The sequence below is a fragment of the Rattus norvegicus genome, chromosome 4 (genome assembly GCF_021556685.1).
Source record: "Rattus norvegicus strain SHRSP/BbbUtx chromosome 4, alternate assembly SHRSP_T2T, whole genome shotgun sequence".
Lineage (NCBI taxonomy): Eukaryota > Metazoa > Chordata > Mammalia > Rodentia > Muridae > Rattus > Rattus norvegicus.
In genome coordinates this window covers 181348107-181366004 of record NC_141537.1, presented here as the reverse complement: position 1 = coordinate 181366004, position 17898 = coordinate 181348107, and the positions used below count along the sequence as shown (strand labels likewise).

The 17898-nt window shown below is 46.7% G+C and overlaps 1 protein-coding gene across 3 annotated transcripts in view; it reads left to right on the top strand.

Moving 5' to 3' along the window:
- Itpr2 (inositol 1,4,5-trisphosphate receptor, type 2) overlaps positions 1 to 17898 on the top strand; it is a 377779-nt gene that overhangs the window by 121709 nt on the left and 238172 nt on the right. For 2 of the 3 annotated variants that reach the window (NM_031046.4, XM_087659438.1), the window contains 7 exon segments: positions 3127 to 3299; positions 4244 to 4363; positions 4453 to 4638; positions 5855 to 6106; positions 7307 to 7451; positions 9286 to 9436; positions 14240 to 14433. In NM_031046.4, the coding sequence (NP_112308.2) occupies positions 3127 to 3299; positions 4244 to 4363; positions 4453 to 4638; positions 5855 to 6106; positions 7307 to 7451; positions 9286 to 9436; positions 14240 to 14433 (1221 nt within the window). 3 annotated transcript variants of the gene reach the window in all.

The window sequence follows — 17898 nt, the reverse complement described above, 5'->3', positions numbered from 1 at the left end:
TAGAGTTCTGAGCAAGGGTGAAGGCTCCTGGGTGCTCACCTATGCTCAGGTCCCGTGCCCATCACCTCTTCCTGCAGAATCTCACTGGGAACTGCACTCTTTCCTCTATTCTGTTGAACTAAGTATGCTGGCATTTTCTCAGCCCCACATGGGTGTCTCTGTCATCCCAAAGACTCAGGGAATATGTCAGAAGAGGTGGCAGGAGGACTGTGAGAGCTGGGGGCTGGGAAGGAGCCCCGTCTTCTGGGTATGACACACGGTGTTGCATTCATAAACAGACAGCAGATGTGGCTACCCGCATAAAACCTGCACACAGAAAGACAGGACTAACGGGGGGTGGGGTGGGGTCTGAAAGGAGTAAGAGTCACAAAGAAAGGGTAATGGAAGGCAGTCATGGGGTGGGCCCAGCACTAAATAAAAGGAGAAGCCAAGCTGAGCCCTAACCCCTTACTGAGTGCAGTGTGACCGGCCTCCTTCTTCTGCCCAAACTTCCTACCCCAGTGAACTGCAGCCCCTGATCCTGAGCCGCAGTCAGCCCCTCCCCTAGGGCACTCTACTGGGTTGTTCATCTCTCTAGGACAGCGGTTCTCAATCTTCCCAATGCTGTGACCCAGGAATACAGTTCCTATGCTGTGGTGACTCCATAAAATTAACATCTATTGCTAGTTCTAACTGTAAGTTTGCTACTGTTATGAGTGGTGAGGTACACGTCTGTGTTTTCTGATGGGCTTGGGCGATGCCAGTGAAAGGGTCCCTTGAGCCCCAAAGGGGCTGATCCAGGGTAACTACTCTGAGCAGCGTTCTGGTGCTTTATAGAGCAAGGTTTAAAAATGCAGGCTGAAGGCTTTGTACTTTATCACCTTTCCCCTTATATTCTAATAAAGAGTCCATGTGTGATTTAGTGCCAACCTGGGCCTTTAATGTTGTGTCTGGGTTTATTATTATTTAGAGAACTCAATAGCACCTCTAATTTCATTTAATTATTTATCAACATCTTGGAAGTTGGCCTCATCTTGGAAGTGTGACTCTGGTGGCCATAAAAGTGTGTAAATCAATATGTAGCTTTAAAGTGATACACTGCAGGAGAACTTCACTTTAGTTAATTGGCTGCCCAACACAAGCCATCACTCGGAAGGCCACAAAGTGCTGCCTAGGTATAATTAGATTTGTGTAACCAGCATCGATTTCAAGGACTAGATGTGTTCTGGCAAATTTTCCTAAGGCAAAAACCACTTTCTGAATCAGTAAATTATCTCATCAGAGAAGCAGGTGCATTCCCAAGGAGAAACCCCCAGAAGTGGAGAGCCTTGTCATTGGGGAGGGTGCGTTCCTTAGCTCTAAGGTTATATGGATATGTGGCTGGCACAGAGTATGAAGACAAGTGATCATGGTTTGGGACATAGCAGAGTGAGTGTGAGGGACAAGGAACAGGGCTGGAGAGATGGCTCAGTGGCTGGGAGCACTGGCTGCTTCAGGTCCTAGCACCCACATGGGGGGCTTGCAACCATCTGTAATTCCAGTTCCAGGACATCTGACACCCTCTTCTGGAATCTGTGGGTACTGCATACATGTGGTACAGAGACATACATGCAGGTACACACACACACACACACACACACACACACACATGCACTTATACACATACACTCACACACACAAATACACATGCACACACACATGCACACAAACGTACATGAACACATATACACATGCACAAACACACATGTACATACACACATGCACATACATATACACATGCACACACATACACACATGCACATGCACATTACACACACATATACACACACACACACACCATTAAAGAAAAATAAGGAACAACATTCTCTCTCTCATTGCTAGGATAACATTTTGACCTTTGCCATAGCTCACAAGGATGCTCACCCTCCCTTTTTTTAAATAAGAAATTACCATCTAACCAAGCTGACTCTCTCTTTTATACAATTAAAATATATTTATTTTATATATATGGGTGTTTTGCCTGCCTGCATGTGTACCCTGTGTGCCTGGCGCCCTCCGAGTTTCCACCACCTCAGGTGACACTGCATTGCAGTCTCTCTTCCAGTGCTCCATGGTCGCTGGCCTTACATCCTTTCCTGACCTTGTCCCCACGTCAGTTCTTTCAGCCTCTCTCATCTGCAGTTGCCTCATTTCACTGATCCAACTGTAAGAGGGTTGCTTGGTTGTTCTCGGCTGTCCTTGTCTCTGCAGTGTGATCTCTAGAGAGGACCTCTCTCTCACGTGCAGCCACACATGGCCTCCCACACAGTGCCCTGAACTCTTGAAGCCGTGATGAGATAGTTACTGTCGCTGGATCTAATTAATAACTTGAGCTATTATACAACCCAGTTTGATTGCTCTTTACTGATAAGCGTGCTAAGTTTTCGATATTATTTATCAGGGAAGATCTTGTCATTCCGGTACTGGTCTGAGAAAAACAAAAACAACTCAAGTCCATGTAGGACCTTCAAATGGGGAAACAGATCTCAAGCCCTACGAGCGAAGCATCAGGCAGTCAATGTGCTCTTTAAAAAAATTATTATTATATTATCCAAAGTTGATAGTTACGACTTCCGGTGAGAGTCAGAGGACCTTGTGCAGGCTGGGGAAATTCTGTTACCATGGCATAAAAACTTAATTTGGATTTGTTTTTGTCCGTTACAAGAGTGCCAGTACCCATTTTAAAGACGATGATCAGTGACACAGCTTCTAATTAGTTAATTAGTTATCAAGTTATTTGTGGTACCGAAAAGGGAACCTTGAGCCTTGCGCGTCCCACCATGCTCCAACCTCAGTTTGCTGTTCCAGTTTAAATTTTGTGACTGCAGATAGCTTTTTCTTTGGTCAAGAAATCTTCTTTATTGAAGATTATTTACTTTTTTTCTGACAATTTTCACTGGGTTTTTCTAGTGGCTCAGCTGATCTGAGCTGCCACTTCAGGCAGTCTGACGGCTCTCTCTCTCCCTCTCCCTCTCCCTCTCCCTCTCCCTCTCTCTCTCTCTCTCCCTCTCCCTCTCCCTCTCTCTCTCCCTCTCCCTCTCCTTCTCCCTCTCCCTCTCCCTCTCCCTCTCCCTCTCCCTCTCCCTCTCCTTCTCTCTCTCTCTTCAGGAGTACATTGCTAAGAACTTCTGCGTCATGCAGTCTCAGATCGGCTATGATATTTTGGCAGAAGATACGATCACAGCCTTGCTACACAACAACCGCAAACTCCTGGAGAAACACATCACGGCCAAAGAAATCGAGACCTTCGTCAGCCTGCTCAGGAGGAACCGGGAGCCGAGGTCTGCTCTGGTGGGGATGGAGGGGCCACGCCAAAACTCTGCTCTGGCCAGGTTGCACTGGAGCAGGGGGTTGCACATTGTCCTTTGACCTCCTGTTGCCTCAGAATGGGAGCAGTGAGCGCAGAGCAGCCAAGGACACTCCCAGTGCTTGCTCCCCTAAGTCCTGTAACCGCAGATGCTGGACGGTGGACAGGGGCTTCCGGAAGTGTGCGCCCTAGCCCTGTTATACACTCACACTGTCTTGTTCTTTGTTGATATATGGTTTCGGAGACACTCACTTGAGGGAAGATAAGTGATTTTCTAAACATGAGTCACTGTTTGAATGGATGGACATCACCTAATAAACAGAGGCAGACAACCATTCTAAACAAGGCTAATGTGTAATGAGAAGAATCATCAGATTTGCGTTTAATGAAGCAGTAGATGAACGGCACGCAGGGAGATACCGCACCGAAACAATGTTAAAACCACATCAAAATAAGCTTTTCTTATTAAACTCCAAATTATACTTTTGTTGTGGGACCTTTATTGAAATGCCTTGTCTCCGGCTGGTGAGATGATGCAGGGGAATGACATCCATCAGCCCGAGTTCGACCCCCCACTCCGGCAGAAGAACTGTGTGTAGGCACTTGGCTCACATCTGGAAATTCGATCTCCTCCAGATCGGTGGGAGATGGGAGGTGGAGGCAGGACGGCCAGCCAGATCCACACAGTGCAGGAGGGTGGGAGAGCTGAACTGACTCCTGACTGCAATGCACACCATGCCTCGCCATGCCCCAATCCAGACATGCACGTACACCTCAGCACTTAAAAAATTTTACCTTAAAAATGAGTGGATATAGGCAAGATTCCATGTTTAGTAATGAAGTTGTGAGGAATCAGTGAAAAAAAAAAAGGTATTCAGTTAAAATATGGAAACCAAATGTCTGCCTTTCCCTCCCTAGGTTTCTGGACTATCTGTCTGACCTCTGCGTGTCCAATAGCACCGCCATCCCTGTGACTCAGGAGCTCATCTGCAAATTCATGCTGAGCCCCGGCAATGCGGACATCCTCATTCAGACGAAGTAAGCTGCTCCCAGGAGGTGTTTGTCTGTCAGAACAGCCCTGGCTGAAGTGCCGGTCTTAATCGATTCCGCCTGTCATTGGTCTCCAGGCTGGTGTCCATGCAAGTGGAAAACCCCATGGAGAGCTCCATCCTTCCCGATGACATCGACGACGAGGAGGTTTGGCTTTACTGGATTGACAGCAACAAGGAGCCTCACGGCAAGGCCATCAGGCACCTGGCCCAGGAGGCCAGGGAAGGCACCAAGGCTGACCTAGAAGTCCTGACCTATTACAGGTATTGGGGACACCCATGCTCCCATCGTGTGATCACAGGGAGCTGGTTCTCTCCAACCTCTGAGAATTGCAGACACAGTAGGAAGGCGTTTAAAAATCGTGTCAGAGGGTGGGAGCTGAACTGGTTAAGGCCGCCTGAAGATTTCAAAATGGAAGTGAACACCTGTGCTTTCCACTGACATTTTCTGACAGGTTTGGGGCGTTTGTGCAGGAAGACATTTCTTCCTGCTCCTGAAGGGACATAGGGGCAGATGAAAAGCAATAGGACCTTGGCTGTGGTCTGAGGGAGAAGAGGGACCGGGTGAGACAGATCTGGTGGCAGGAAGTGCAGTGGGTTAAGATGGGCTCTTGTGAGCATGTGCTCTTCTGAACTTGAGAGGGGCAGGTGTCTGTAGCTCTTCAAGGTCACCTGTGTTTAGGAGCAGAAGCACTAGGGGTGGTCCTCAGGGGTCAACATGTTATGATCAGTAACCTAATGGGGGTGGAGGGGCAGGCTGGCAAGATGGTTCAGTAGGTAGGCACACTTGTCAGGTGAGCCTGACAACCTGAATTTGATCTTTGGAGCTCATAGTAGAGGGAGAGAACCAACCCCCAAAGTTGTCCTCTGACCTCCACACAAGTGACGTGGCACATGGATGCCCTCCCTCCCCTTCAAAGACAACGACGACGACGACGACGACGACGACAACAACAACAACAACAACAACAACAACAACAACAACAGCAATGGCTCTTTGAATTTAAGGGATAAAACCCAGGGCAGAAATTGGTGGGGACCAGGGAAAGATGCAGAACCAGGGTCTCCATGTTTTTGTATCTCTCAGAACCAAGGCAGCGGGGTATCTTTAATCCTAGAGGCTGGAGAACCCATAGCACCGTCTGGGACGATCCTGTTTTCTTTTCAAACCAAGCGAGGACAAAGTCAATGTGGATTCTGGAGCCCTGTTCTGGCCCCAACCAGAGGCCGGGGAATGTGGGGAGAGGTGACTTCATGTGACTCACTGTCCATTACAGGCTTGGTGGATTTGATCTTAGGACAGAAAACCTGGCCACAAGAGGTCACAGTGACAGGGACAGAGTTGTCATTTATTTACAGAGTTTGACTCGGTGTTATAAGTACTTGTAAACAGTTGACATACCCAGAGGCTGGCTGTGCTTTGTCTGTTAGGGCCTTAATGGCGGTGAGAGGGATACTGTAACATGTCTCATGCATTTAGGTACCAGCTAAACCTCTTTGCAAGGATGTGCTTGGACCGCCAGTACCTGGCCATCAACCAGATTTCAACACAGCTGTCTGTAGACCTGATCCTGCGGTGCGTGTCTGACGAGAGCCTGCCCTTTGACCTCCGAGCCTCTTTCTGCCGACTCATGCTCCACATGCATGTGGACCGGGACCCCCAGGAGTCTGTGGTGCCTGTCCGCTACGCCCGGCTCTGGACTGAGATCCCCACCAAGATCACGATCCATGAGTACGTTTGGAAACCTCGTATCTTACTTAGGGGTTTCCATTTTGGTGACGAAACACCACAGCCAAAGTAACTTGGGGAGGAGAGGGTTGATTTGGCTTATAGTTCCACATCACTGTTTATCGTTGAAGGAAGTCAGGGCAGGAACTCAAGCAGGGCAGGAACCTGGAGGCAGGAGCTGAGGCAGAGGCCATAGTGGGGGTACTGCTCACTGGTTAGCTCCCCATGGTTTGGTCAACCTTCTTTCTTATAGAACTCAGGACCGCCAGCCTAGGGGTGGTACCCCCCACAGTGGGCTGGGACCTTCCTCATCAATGACTGAGAAAATGCCTACAGTCTTCCCTACACTCTGATCTTAGGGAGGTAGCGTCTCAGTCAAGGCTGCCTCCTCTCCAGTCGACAGACAAATGTCGGTGTATTGTATCTATTGCTTTTTTCCCCCATTGTTCTGCCATTTAAGTAGCTGAGGAGAAATACTTTAATGAAGGGAGGGTTATTTTGGCCCACAGTTCAAAGGACGGTCCATCTTGGCAAGGAAGACTCAGCCCTAGGACCTTGAGGCAGTGCCACCTTGAATCCACGTGCAGGAAACAGAGGGAGCTCAATTCTCATTTTTCCTCTCTATTCGGTAATGGCCTCCAGCCCAGGGTATGGCACTTTGAACACTCAAAGTGGGCCTTCCCTTTCCAGTTAACTGGTTCTATAAATATCCACAAGACGTGCCCAGCGGTGTGTTTTCTAGAGGATTCTAGATCCCATCCAATTGACCGTGACGATGAGGTGTCACGGGAGACGTTTCTCAGGATGTTCAAATTCAGCAGACGAACGCAAAGCGAGGTGTTTACAACTTTGGGATGAGAAGCGCAGGAAGGCATTTGCACATTTATGTTCTCACTGTCGATCTGGGAGGAGTCAATAGGACACTCCCTCCCAAGAGCATAATGCCAGCTTTCTAGCAGGAAGCATGGTTCTGGAAGCTAGCGAACAACTAGTAACAGCCACAGGTTGCTGAGCGCCTGGTGCGCTGGCGGACCCCACCTGGCTCCGCCCATCTCAGTTCGCAGTAGCCCCTGATGAGCAGGTGGGATGCTCACTCCAAGAGGTTGATTGACGTGTCCAAGGCAGTGCCCCCTGGCGGTCAGACTGTGTAACAGTCCCACTTTTCAGTCTTTCAGTCTAACTCTCTTGTATCTGTCTGGGCAGGTATGACTCCATCACAGACTCTTCCAGAAATGACATGAAGAGGAAGTTTGCCCTGACAATGGAATTTGTCGAAGAATATTTGAAAGAAGTTGTGAATCAACCGTTTCCTTTTGGGGACAAAGAGAAAAATAAACTGACATTTGAGGTATTTTAAAAGTACTGAATTTATTTTCTGTGTGCCTAGTGCCCACAGTGGTCAGAAGGGGCATCAGATCCTCTGGAATCAGTTGGTCGTGAGCCACCACGTGGGTGCTGAGAACCAAACCCAGGTCCCGTGGAAGAGCAGCCAGTGCTCTTAACCACTGAGCCACCTCTCCAGCCCCACTTGAGGCATTTAAAAATAGTCACACATGGCAGGATTGTGTTCTTTTGCTAGAAACAAGATGCAGTGATCGTCAAAGATTTTCCTTTGCTCTAATATTTACAGTCTTTGATATAATTCCACGTTGATGGTAAAAATATAGAGTTGCTATTTTAAACCTTAATTTTGTTCATTAGCTTATTTTTGAAACCATGTGCGTTGTGTAGAAATACATTTCACATGCTAATTACACCACAATCAAGTGATTGGATACAGTTTGAAACAGAAGAGGAAAATTAAAAGAAAAACTTTATATTACAGATCCCCTCCCCAGGACAATTAAAAAAAAAATAAAATAAATCACCTTTTCTGGTTGGGTTGAATTTTGTTACAAACACACTCAGCGACTAGAAATGCCAATTCCTAGTAGACCAATGGTCAATAGAATTGTGAATAAGAGCCCACTTTATTTTAATTTTTATTAGTGCCTTGATAATTAAAATGTTCTATCTCGGTTATCAATTAATTATAGCTTTCCTTGTTGTATTTTTGTTTATATGTAACCATTATGCTTGATAAACAAGGGCAGTTTGGGATAATTTGTATTCACTGCCTTTCGTCCACCTTCATGGAAGTGTGATGGGATTGCCTGGGTGACCTAATTGAAATGTGAGGAGAACGTAATAAAAAATAACTAGAGAGTCCCTGCCAATCATAGCTGTATCAGTCATTCACTGTCACGAGACACACTCCCAGCTCCCTTATAGCAGCATTTCTGTGAGCCAGGAGCCTGGGTATGGTGCAGTGGTGTCTGTTTAGTCACTCATCCTGTTTCTGCTTTTCTCAGGTGGGTGTCAGTGGCCCTTCTGCTGTGCCGGCTTGTCACCTCAGCACTTGGCCACGTGGCTTTTCTGTGGCTGAGTGTCCTTGCTGTGGCACCTGGCTTCCCACAGAGAGCAAGAGAGCAAGAGAAGGAGAAGGGGGGAGTGAGAGAGAGAGAGAGAGAGAGAGAGAGAGAGAGAGACAGACAGAGAGACAGAGAGACAGAGAGAGACAGACAGAGAGAGACAGACAGAGAGAGAGACAGACAGAGAGAGAGACAGACAGAGAGAGAGACACAGAGACACACACACACAGAGAAAGAACATACCCAAGCAGTGTTCTGTAATCCTGTAATCTAACCTAAGCGGTGTTCTGTAATCTGTAAGCCAGCCTTGGGAATGACACAGCATTTTCACTGTGACACACACCAGCCTGACTGATAGTAGGAGGGACAGCCTATACTGGAGCCCGGTGGGTGTCTTGGAGGCTGCATCTCACCCTCGGTATTTCTTGTAGTACCCAGAAGGCCAGAGGCCAGTGTAGAGGACATGGAATTCTGGGCCAGTTTATGGCTCATATGTAATAAAATAATTTAACCGCCGATTAAGTGGCATCTTCCTGACTATATTTAATTAAGTGGTAAATATTGTAACGTAAACATTCCTTAAGTCATTTAGAGGCTCTGAGTTAATCCTAGATCCGAATCAGTCACAGTCTGAACTATCCCGTCTCAGGGATTTTAATTCCCGGGTGTCAAAGAACTAGGAGCTTGGAATTACCTGAGAACGTTAGTTATTGATTTAGACATTGATTTAGACATTGATCCCACTCTCCAGCACGCCTCTCCCCCATGCAGGTGGTCCACCTGGCCCGGAACCTCATCTACTTCGGATTCTACAGCTTCAGCGAGTTGCTGCGGCTGACGAGAACTCTGCTGGCGATCCTGGACATCGTCCAGGCCCCCATGTCGTCGTATTTTGAAAGATTAAGCAAGTTTCAAGATGGAAGTAAGAACTCTGAGGAATGTGATGATGTTTTTGTTATTAAGTGGGAGGGAGATTAAAAACCAAACATACAGAGAAACACACGTGACGTGCGTGTGCAGTCCATACAAACATCGGCTCACAACGGGGCCGTGTGATAACAGGGTGGTGTGAGTGTTTTGCTTTCCTCTCGTGTGTGTGTGTGTGTGTGTGTGTGTGTGTGCACACGTGCGTGCACAGGCCTGAGGTTAACATTAGTCTGTTTAGACCACTGTCCACTTTATTAATGTAGGCAGCATGTCCCGAGGCACTCAGAGTACACTCATCCTGGCTACTCTGTATTCAGTGTTCAGCTTCCCTAGCGAGCCCTTGTCTCTGCTTCTGGAATGCTGGGGTTGCAGGCAGCTATCATGCCTGCTTGGCTCTGACACGGGATCAAGGGATCTGAACCATCACATTTTCAGTAGTGCTCATATCATAATCATATGGATTATATTATATATATAAACTATATATTCATAACCATATATGCATATATGGAACCATTTGTAATGGTGACTGTGTTAGGTTGGAAAGCGCCCCAAGATAGGAAATTGTTTTTGGGGATTATAAGGAAGAGGACATACTGTACATATCTCGGAGACGGTGTGATCAAAGGAGGCTTAGTCAGTCGAGAGGATCTGTGGTACAGTTAGACCAGACCTCAGCTCAACACATGGAGGGTTGGAGCTGGGGTGGCCCTTTGGAGTTGTCACACACTGAGGCAAGAGGGCCAAATATGTCTTTGTGGAAGTTAGTAGTTTCTGTCTTCATCACGGAAGAAGGCATGTGACAGTGGGGAAGGGGAACACTCTGCCCAGGAGTGTGGCAGTGAGGAAGTGGGACACTCTGCCCAGGAGTGTGACAGTGGGAAAGGGGGACACTGCCCAGGAGTGTGACAGTGGGAAGGGGGACACTGCCCAGGAGTGGGACAGTGGGAAGGGGAACACTCTGTTTAAGAGTCATGTTGAGAGAGAGGTGGGGTGAGGTGCTGATGCTGGCCTCTGGAGAAGGACTTATGCAGACAGCACAACGACAGCCACTGTGACACCCAGGGCATGATGGGAAAGGAGGCAGCAGATTCCAAGTGCACACATGAAGAGGGACTGTCCGATCAGAAATTTCACACAAATCACAGATTACTGTTACCTCAGTCCCAGTCTTGTACACAGTACAAACACTGTGTGAACCCTTCTCCTTCAGGGTGATATAGAGAGTTTAGTGACTGCTGCAGAAACCTGAGCATCGATGGGTCAGTTATCCCGAGAGCTCCAGCTACAGGGACTTCTGTTAGAAGAGATATGAGCACATGTCTCTTTACTTCAGATAGGACACTGTTTGTAGGCCAAAGGGATAATTCTACCCAAGTCTAGCTTAATGAACTAGTGAGTTTCTTGAGTTACTTACAGGAGTATGTGTGACTCAAAGACATCACTGGAAAAGCCCACCCCAGCATGGGCTACTCAGGCAAGCTCAGCCCTGGATCTCTCTCACAATGTACTGGTATCCAGGCAGAATGGAGCCTCTTCTATCCACAAACTGCCTTTTACATATCTAACTTTGAGGAGGGAACTTTGTGAATCATGTAAAGTTTCAGGAACTTCCTGAGTCTTGGATATTTCCTTTAGTTCTTTAGTCCTGTGCGTTTTCCTCTCTCTTCAGGAGGAAGTATTTCGGTTTGGGAGAAACAGGTACTCTCTGTGAATGTCCCCATAGGCACAGTCGTTTGAGCACTGGCTTCACAGTTGGAGGTGTTGTTTTGGAAGGGTGTGGAATCTTCAGGAAGTAGAACCTTATTTGAGGAAGTGGGTCACCAGGAATGACCTTTGACATTTACAGCCTGGTCTTACTTCCTGCCCATGGAGCTGTGAGGAGTCATTGGTCACTGACAGCTGCTGGGAGAGGGATAGCCGGTTTTCTTTGAGGATAGAGCCCCTGTTAAGTCACCGATGCTGTAGTGGATGGCCCCATACCCAAGAGCATGGGACTGGCATGACTTGTACTTAGTGGGTTAAAAAAAAAAGGACAAGAATTTGGGTGGGGGGGTGGATCCTGCAGGAATTGTGGGAGGGGATGAATATGATCAAAATATTCTATGATACCAAGCTGGTAAAGGAAAAAGTTCTCTTGGGGATAAGAGCTGGCCCCAGTGTCCTGTCTTTCACTGTAATGGGGCATTCTGTCTTTGTTCTGATTAATCTAATACTGTTGGTTGGCTGTATTGTGTCTTAGGGAAAGAAATACTGTCTTCAAGCGGGAGGGAGGTGGGCTTCTAAGTGTTTTGTCTCTGGTCCTCACACTTCTCCAGCAAGCCCTTGAACCACTGAGCTGTCTTCCCAGCCTCAGGCTTTACTTATTACTGACACTAAAAATAAAGGTGACCTACAACTGTGAATCTCACTATACCCCCTTCCTCCTGTTTTTGTTAAAAATTAAACAAATTTTATTTTTAAGATAATTAATATTCACACATGCACACACTGCTTGCATCAAACCCACCCCTCACCCCAATTCCTTCCAACTCCTTTCTTACTCTACCCCAAAATATACCCTTCCAACTTCATATATTCTCTCTCTTATTTTGTTTGTGCTTTTAACATTATTATAATTAATTAATTATTTTTATAAATATACTGCTCATTTAAAAGATTTATTTATTTATTTTATGTATATGAGTACACTGTCGCTGTCTTCAGACACACCAGAAAAGGGCATCGGATCCCATTACAGATGGTTGTGAGCCACTGTGTGGTTGCTGGGATTTGAACTCAGGACCTCTGTAAGAGCAATCAGTACTCTTAACCACTGAGCCATCTCTCCAACCCTAATTAATTAATTTTTAATTAAACATTTAAAATTACATCACTCCACCCTTCCCTTTCCTTCCGCTAATCCTTTCTATGCCTCTCTGTTCCTTCTTAACTTGTCGACCTCTTTTTTTTCATTATTATTGTTACACATGCACAAATTTGTAAATACAATCTGCTGAATCTATTTAGAATGTCTTAGGTGTATATGATTTCAGGGTTGACCACTTGGTTACTAGGTAGCCAATTAGGGGTCTCATCCGTGGAAGAGACTAATCTTTCCTATTTTAGAGGTCATTTGATGCTTGTAATTATTTGTGTAGGGATGAGACCCTGTGAGCTATTTTCCTTCTGTGTTAGTATGTACTGGTGATGCACTTCTTCAGGTCTTGTTTGGGAAGTCATAGTATTGAGGTATCATGGGTGTAGCTTCCTTGTTACTGCTAAGAGATACAATCTCACAGTGGACTTCCTGGTCCTCTGACCCTTACAAGTTTCCTGGTCCCTTCTTCCAAGATATTCCCTAAGCTTTAAGGGCTGGGAATCTCATGGTTGGTCAGTTGATCTTTGCAATTTTGATTAGCTGTTTTTTTTTTTTTTTTTCCAGTGGCCTCTGTTTTCGGCAAAGAGAAGCTTCTTTGTTGTGGGTTCTGTGAGAGCTACACTTATCTGTGGGCATAAAAGGTTTTAGAATGCAGTTAGAAATCACACTCTCTAGTAAAGTGGCAGTGGCAGGTCCTCCTCTAAGACCTGTGACATCACTAGACCTTGGCGGTTGGCTAGGTTTCTGGCATGATTTCCTTCCTGTTGAGCTGTCCAATCAGTTAGCTGTTGGTGGGAGGTCTAGATGCCGTTAGATTCTTTAGAGCGTGTCTTACTTTTCTATTGCTCTGACGAAACATCATGACCACAGCAACTTATAAAAAGAAAAGTATTCAGTTGGGGGGCATAGAGTTCCAGAGTCCATGACTATCATGGCCCAGAGCTTGGCAGCAGGGGTGGGGCTAGAGAGGTAGTTGAGAGTTTATGTATGTCCAGTCCACAACACTAGGCAGAGAGAGAGATAACTGGGAATGTTAAAATACTATGATATGTGTTGAGGTGTGTGCGTGTATGCGCGTGCATGCGTGTGTGTGTGTGTGTGTGTGCATGCGTGTGTGTGTGTGTTTGGAATTCCATATTCTCCTATACCTGAAAGGTCGAACATAAAAAGTAATGATGCGGGTTGGAGATTTGGCTCAGTGGTAGAGCGTTTGCCTAGCAAGCGCAAGGCCCTGGGTTTGGTCCCCAGCTACGAAAAAAAAAAGTAATGATGTGCTATGTGTGCATGAATGATGTGAGAGCCACAGGTCTGTGGCTTTGGTGTTGGGGAGTACTTTGGGGAATTGACTCTAATGGAGCATGGAGGAGCACCCTGGGTGGTGGCCATGTTCAAGTCTGGATGGCTTATGGTGTATGTGCGCACACATTTTTATGAGAACCCCGAAGAACTCACCTCTGGTGCTAAGCTACCTGTCAACCGCAGAGCAGTATGGAGTCCATGCGTGGCTCATCTGGTCAGCTGGGAGAAGTTAGGGATCAGTTTTGCAGACTAAAACCCGGGGTTTTAATTTGGGTTTGGGAAATATCAGTGCGTACCGTGTACCTGTGATTTGTGTGGTGGACACGGGACAGCCAGGTGCCTGTGATTTGAGAGGTGCAGCTGATGTTTTCCAAGCTGCAGAAGTTCACAGTGTAAGCGCCTCTCACTGCAAGCCAGGAAATGTGACGTCTTGAATTGGATACCTCTGAGTTGGCCGTCCATGGAAATTTCGGGAGAATTCTGTGGTCCACATGCCACAGGCATGTGAGGGTGTGGGAAGGTGGGATCTCCCTCCAATCTTCCTGACGACATGTGCTACACATTTAGGATGGAAACCATTGAAGCCATCTTGTGGGCCACCCCCATCAAGGTGTTTAAAGAGTCTTCTTCTCGTGCCAGGCAACAATGTCATGAGGACCATCCACGGGGTGGGAGAGATGATGACACAGATGGTGCTCAGCAGAGGCTCCATTTTCCCAGTGAGCGTGCCCGACGCACAGCCCAGCGTCCACCCCAGCAAGCAGGCGAGCCCCGGCGAGCAGGAGGATGTGACGGTTATGGATACCAAGCTAAAGGTTATCGAGATTTTACAGGTGTGTACAGCCTTGTCCTCTGTCACCGTGTGTGTGTTTCTATGTGTCTCTGTGTATGTCTCTGTGTATGTGTGTGTGTGTGTATGTGTGTCTCTGTGTATATCTCTGTGTATGTGTCTGTGTGTGTTTCTGTGTGTGTATCTCTGTGTGTGTCTCTCTCAGTGTGTCCGTGTCTGTCTCTGTGTGTCTGTATGTGTGTGTCTGTGTGTGTATGTCTCTGTGTATGTGTCTGCATGTGTGTGTGTGTGTGTGTGTGTGTCTGTATGTGTGTGTCTCTGTGTGTATGTCTCTGTGTATGTGTCTGTGTATGTCTGTGTGTGTATGTCTCTGTGTATGTGTCTCTGTGTGTGTGTATATGTCTGTTTGTGTCTCTGTATGTGTATGTCTCTGTGTATGTGTCTGTGTGTGTTTCTGTGTGTGTGTATGTGTGTGTATCTCTGTGTGTGTCTTTCTCTGTGTGTCCGTGTCTGTCTCTGTGTGTCTCTCTGTGTGTATGTCTCTGTGTGTGTGTCTCTGTGTGTCTGTGTGTGTTTCTGTGTGTGTGTGTGTATGTATGTATGTGTATCTCTGTGTGTGGCTCTCTCTGTGTCTCTGTGTCTGTGTCTGTGTGTGTATGTGAGTGTGTGTCTATGTGTGTCTCTGTGTCTATATGTGTGTCTTTCTCTGTGTGTATGTGTAACTTGTAGCAATCCCCTGCCTCAGCTTTCTGAGTGGTGAGATTCCAGTGTTAGGCATGATACCTGGTTTTGCTGTGTATCTATGTTGAAATGCTATTGGTGTGATGTGATTCTGAAATCTTGCTGGTCTCTCTCTATTCTGGAAGGCTGTTGCCCTCGTTTTATTATTACTTATAGGCGAGGAACAGCTGTCAGTCTCACGCGGATGCTGCTGTGCACACATACCCCGTTGTTTTGTCCCAGGAACTACACTAATGGTGTCTAGAAACCATGAAGTGTCTCGAGGTGATAACATGGCTTTCCCATGTGTTTATTTTCAGCTAGTATTGACCGAGATGGAACATTTTCTTCATTTAAGAAGAATTTTAAGGCAGGCATAGTTAATGATGACATCCTAATCACTTTTCTGTATTTAATTTCTTGAAACATATCTGTGTGTTCCACATACCCAGATCTCTCTCTCTCTTTTTTTTCATCTTTATTAACTTGAGTATTTCTTATTTACATTTCGATTGTTATTCCCCTTCCCGGTTTCCGGGCCAACATCCCCCTAACCCCTCCCCGTCCCCTTCTATATGGGCTTCCCCTCCCCATCCTCCCCCCATTACCGCCCTACCCCCAACAATCCTGTTCACTGGGGGTTCAGTCTTGCAGATCTCTTGTTGTTACAGGAAACTCAAAATTTTTATGTCAGACACGCTGGTATACTTCCATAATTCTAGCACCCAGGAAGCTGAGGCAGGAAGATTTCTGTGAGTTCAAGGCCAGCCTGAGCAACATAGCAAGACCCTGCCCCCATTGTTATTCATCAAACATATTAACTGCTGATTTATTACTTTACATAATTACCTCTCTCTGTGTTTCTAAGGGGCTGGGGGTGCTTTTTTGTTTTTTACAATTAACCAAGTTTAATACTTAGCCTTATCAATTTCATGAGTTCAGTCATTTTGTGCAGCAGATCCCTCCTCACAGAGGCTATGATTTCTAGCTTTTTCGTTTTGGGGTGAGTCTGGGAAGCAGGCTTACGGTACCTTTGTGATAGCATTTCTTCCAGAGTTGAGAATAGAGTCTGTATCTTTCAAGACTGTCTTAAGAATGTGAACAGAGTTTCCCAAACCTTTTGTCATCATCAAGCGAAGCCGGAGCTCCCAGAAGCGGGTCAGCCGTCCTGGAAGGCTCCATGCATTTCTCATTCAAAGTAATTAGATTTATAATCATAACACATTTCCCAGTAAATCCAGGGCTCCCAAAGGCCATATACTGAGAAATGTTGGCTGGCTTCCCGACCCCATGTTCACGGCCTTGAAAATTCATATCATGTTCTTACCCTGAAGCTGAGAAAGGGACCTACGGGGCCCCAGTTCAGTGCTGTGTCCTGTCTGTCTGTGTCTTCCCCACCCCCTCCCAGCCCCTGCCAGTGGATGACCACTGATGCATGTGGCCTCACCTTCAGTGGTGGTCTCAACACCAGTGCTTCTCACAGTGACCGTGGAAGGAGGTGCTGTGTGCTTCAGCCATACTCGGCTTGCTTCAGCCTCCACCCAGCAGAGTTTCCTGAGCCTCTGTTGTCTGACTTTCACACAGGACCCCCTGTTCCAGAGATGCTCAACCTCTGCCTTCTCAGAAATCTCTTCAACAATCCCTGGTGCTACGCTCACCGGCTGCTTTCTGCCAGCTCTTATGCCTCAGGGGCTGCCCCTCTTTACCCTGTTTAAATAAAACACATTTTCCAGTGAACACTGTCTTGTTCTTACCCTCTGACCTTATTCTCTCTCTTTCTCTGCCTTTACACATTTTAAAATTCATTTTTATTTTGTTAAGAAAAAACAAAATTTGTTTTGTGGGCTGGCTCTTACTTAGGTTGGTCTCGAACTCATGAGAATTCTCCTGCCTCACCCTCCCAGTGCTGAGAATGTTGGGATTATGGATGTGATCCACCATGTCTGGCTTTTTCTCTGTCTTGTAATCTGTCTCCTTATCTTACACTGTATCTTCATAACTAGAAACACTAGGGGAGCAAAGGCCATGAGATAAAATCCCGTGAGTTCTCATCTCCAACAGAAGAGAGAGCTTCATTAGTGTCTCATATTGAATTCTTTTCCCCCCTCCTTTGGGCATTTGGGTTTTAAAATCTCCTGTGTATGGAACAGCCATAGCCCAGCTTCTGTCTCCACCCTCCTGCTTCAGGACCAAACCACAGGCCGTTTATTAGTTAATGTTTCCCAATGTTGGCCTGCTCTACACCCTGTAAATCCCCATTCACTGGAGTCTCTCTATCCAGCCTGTGTTGTATCCACGGCAGGTTAATAGAAGAGTTGCTGATATTCACCAAGAGCCACATTTACAACCTGGCCTCCTGAAAAATATTATGTCAGAAGGGATTTTTAATTTCTGTATGCATGCATGTATATGTGTGTGTGGGAGTTAGGTGCACATGAATGCGGACGCCTGCAGAGGCCAGAAGAGAGTATCGGGTCTCGTGGAGCTGGAGTTACAGGTGTTTGTGCCGCCTCTGACAGGATGCTGGGATTCAACTTGAGGCCCTGCAAGAGCAGCATCTCTCCAGTCCCGTGGGAGCTTTTGTTTACCTCACCATCTTCCTCTGCTTGGCAAACAAATGTGGATTAACTTAACGAGAGTAGCTGACGTGAGCTTGCGTCCTTTTCGGTGCAGCATGAGGAAGACTTTAAAGTGTGGAGAAGAGGATGGGGAGGAGAGGAGGGAGGGGAAGGGAGGGAGGGAGGAGGAAGTGGTGGGGGAGGGGGAGAGGGGAGGACAGGAAGGGGGT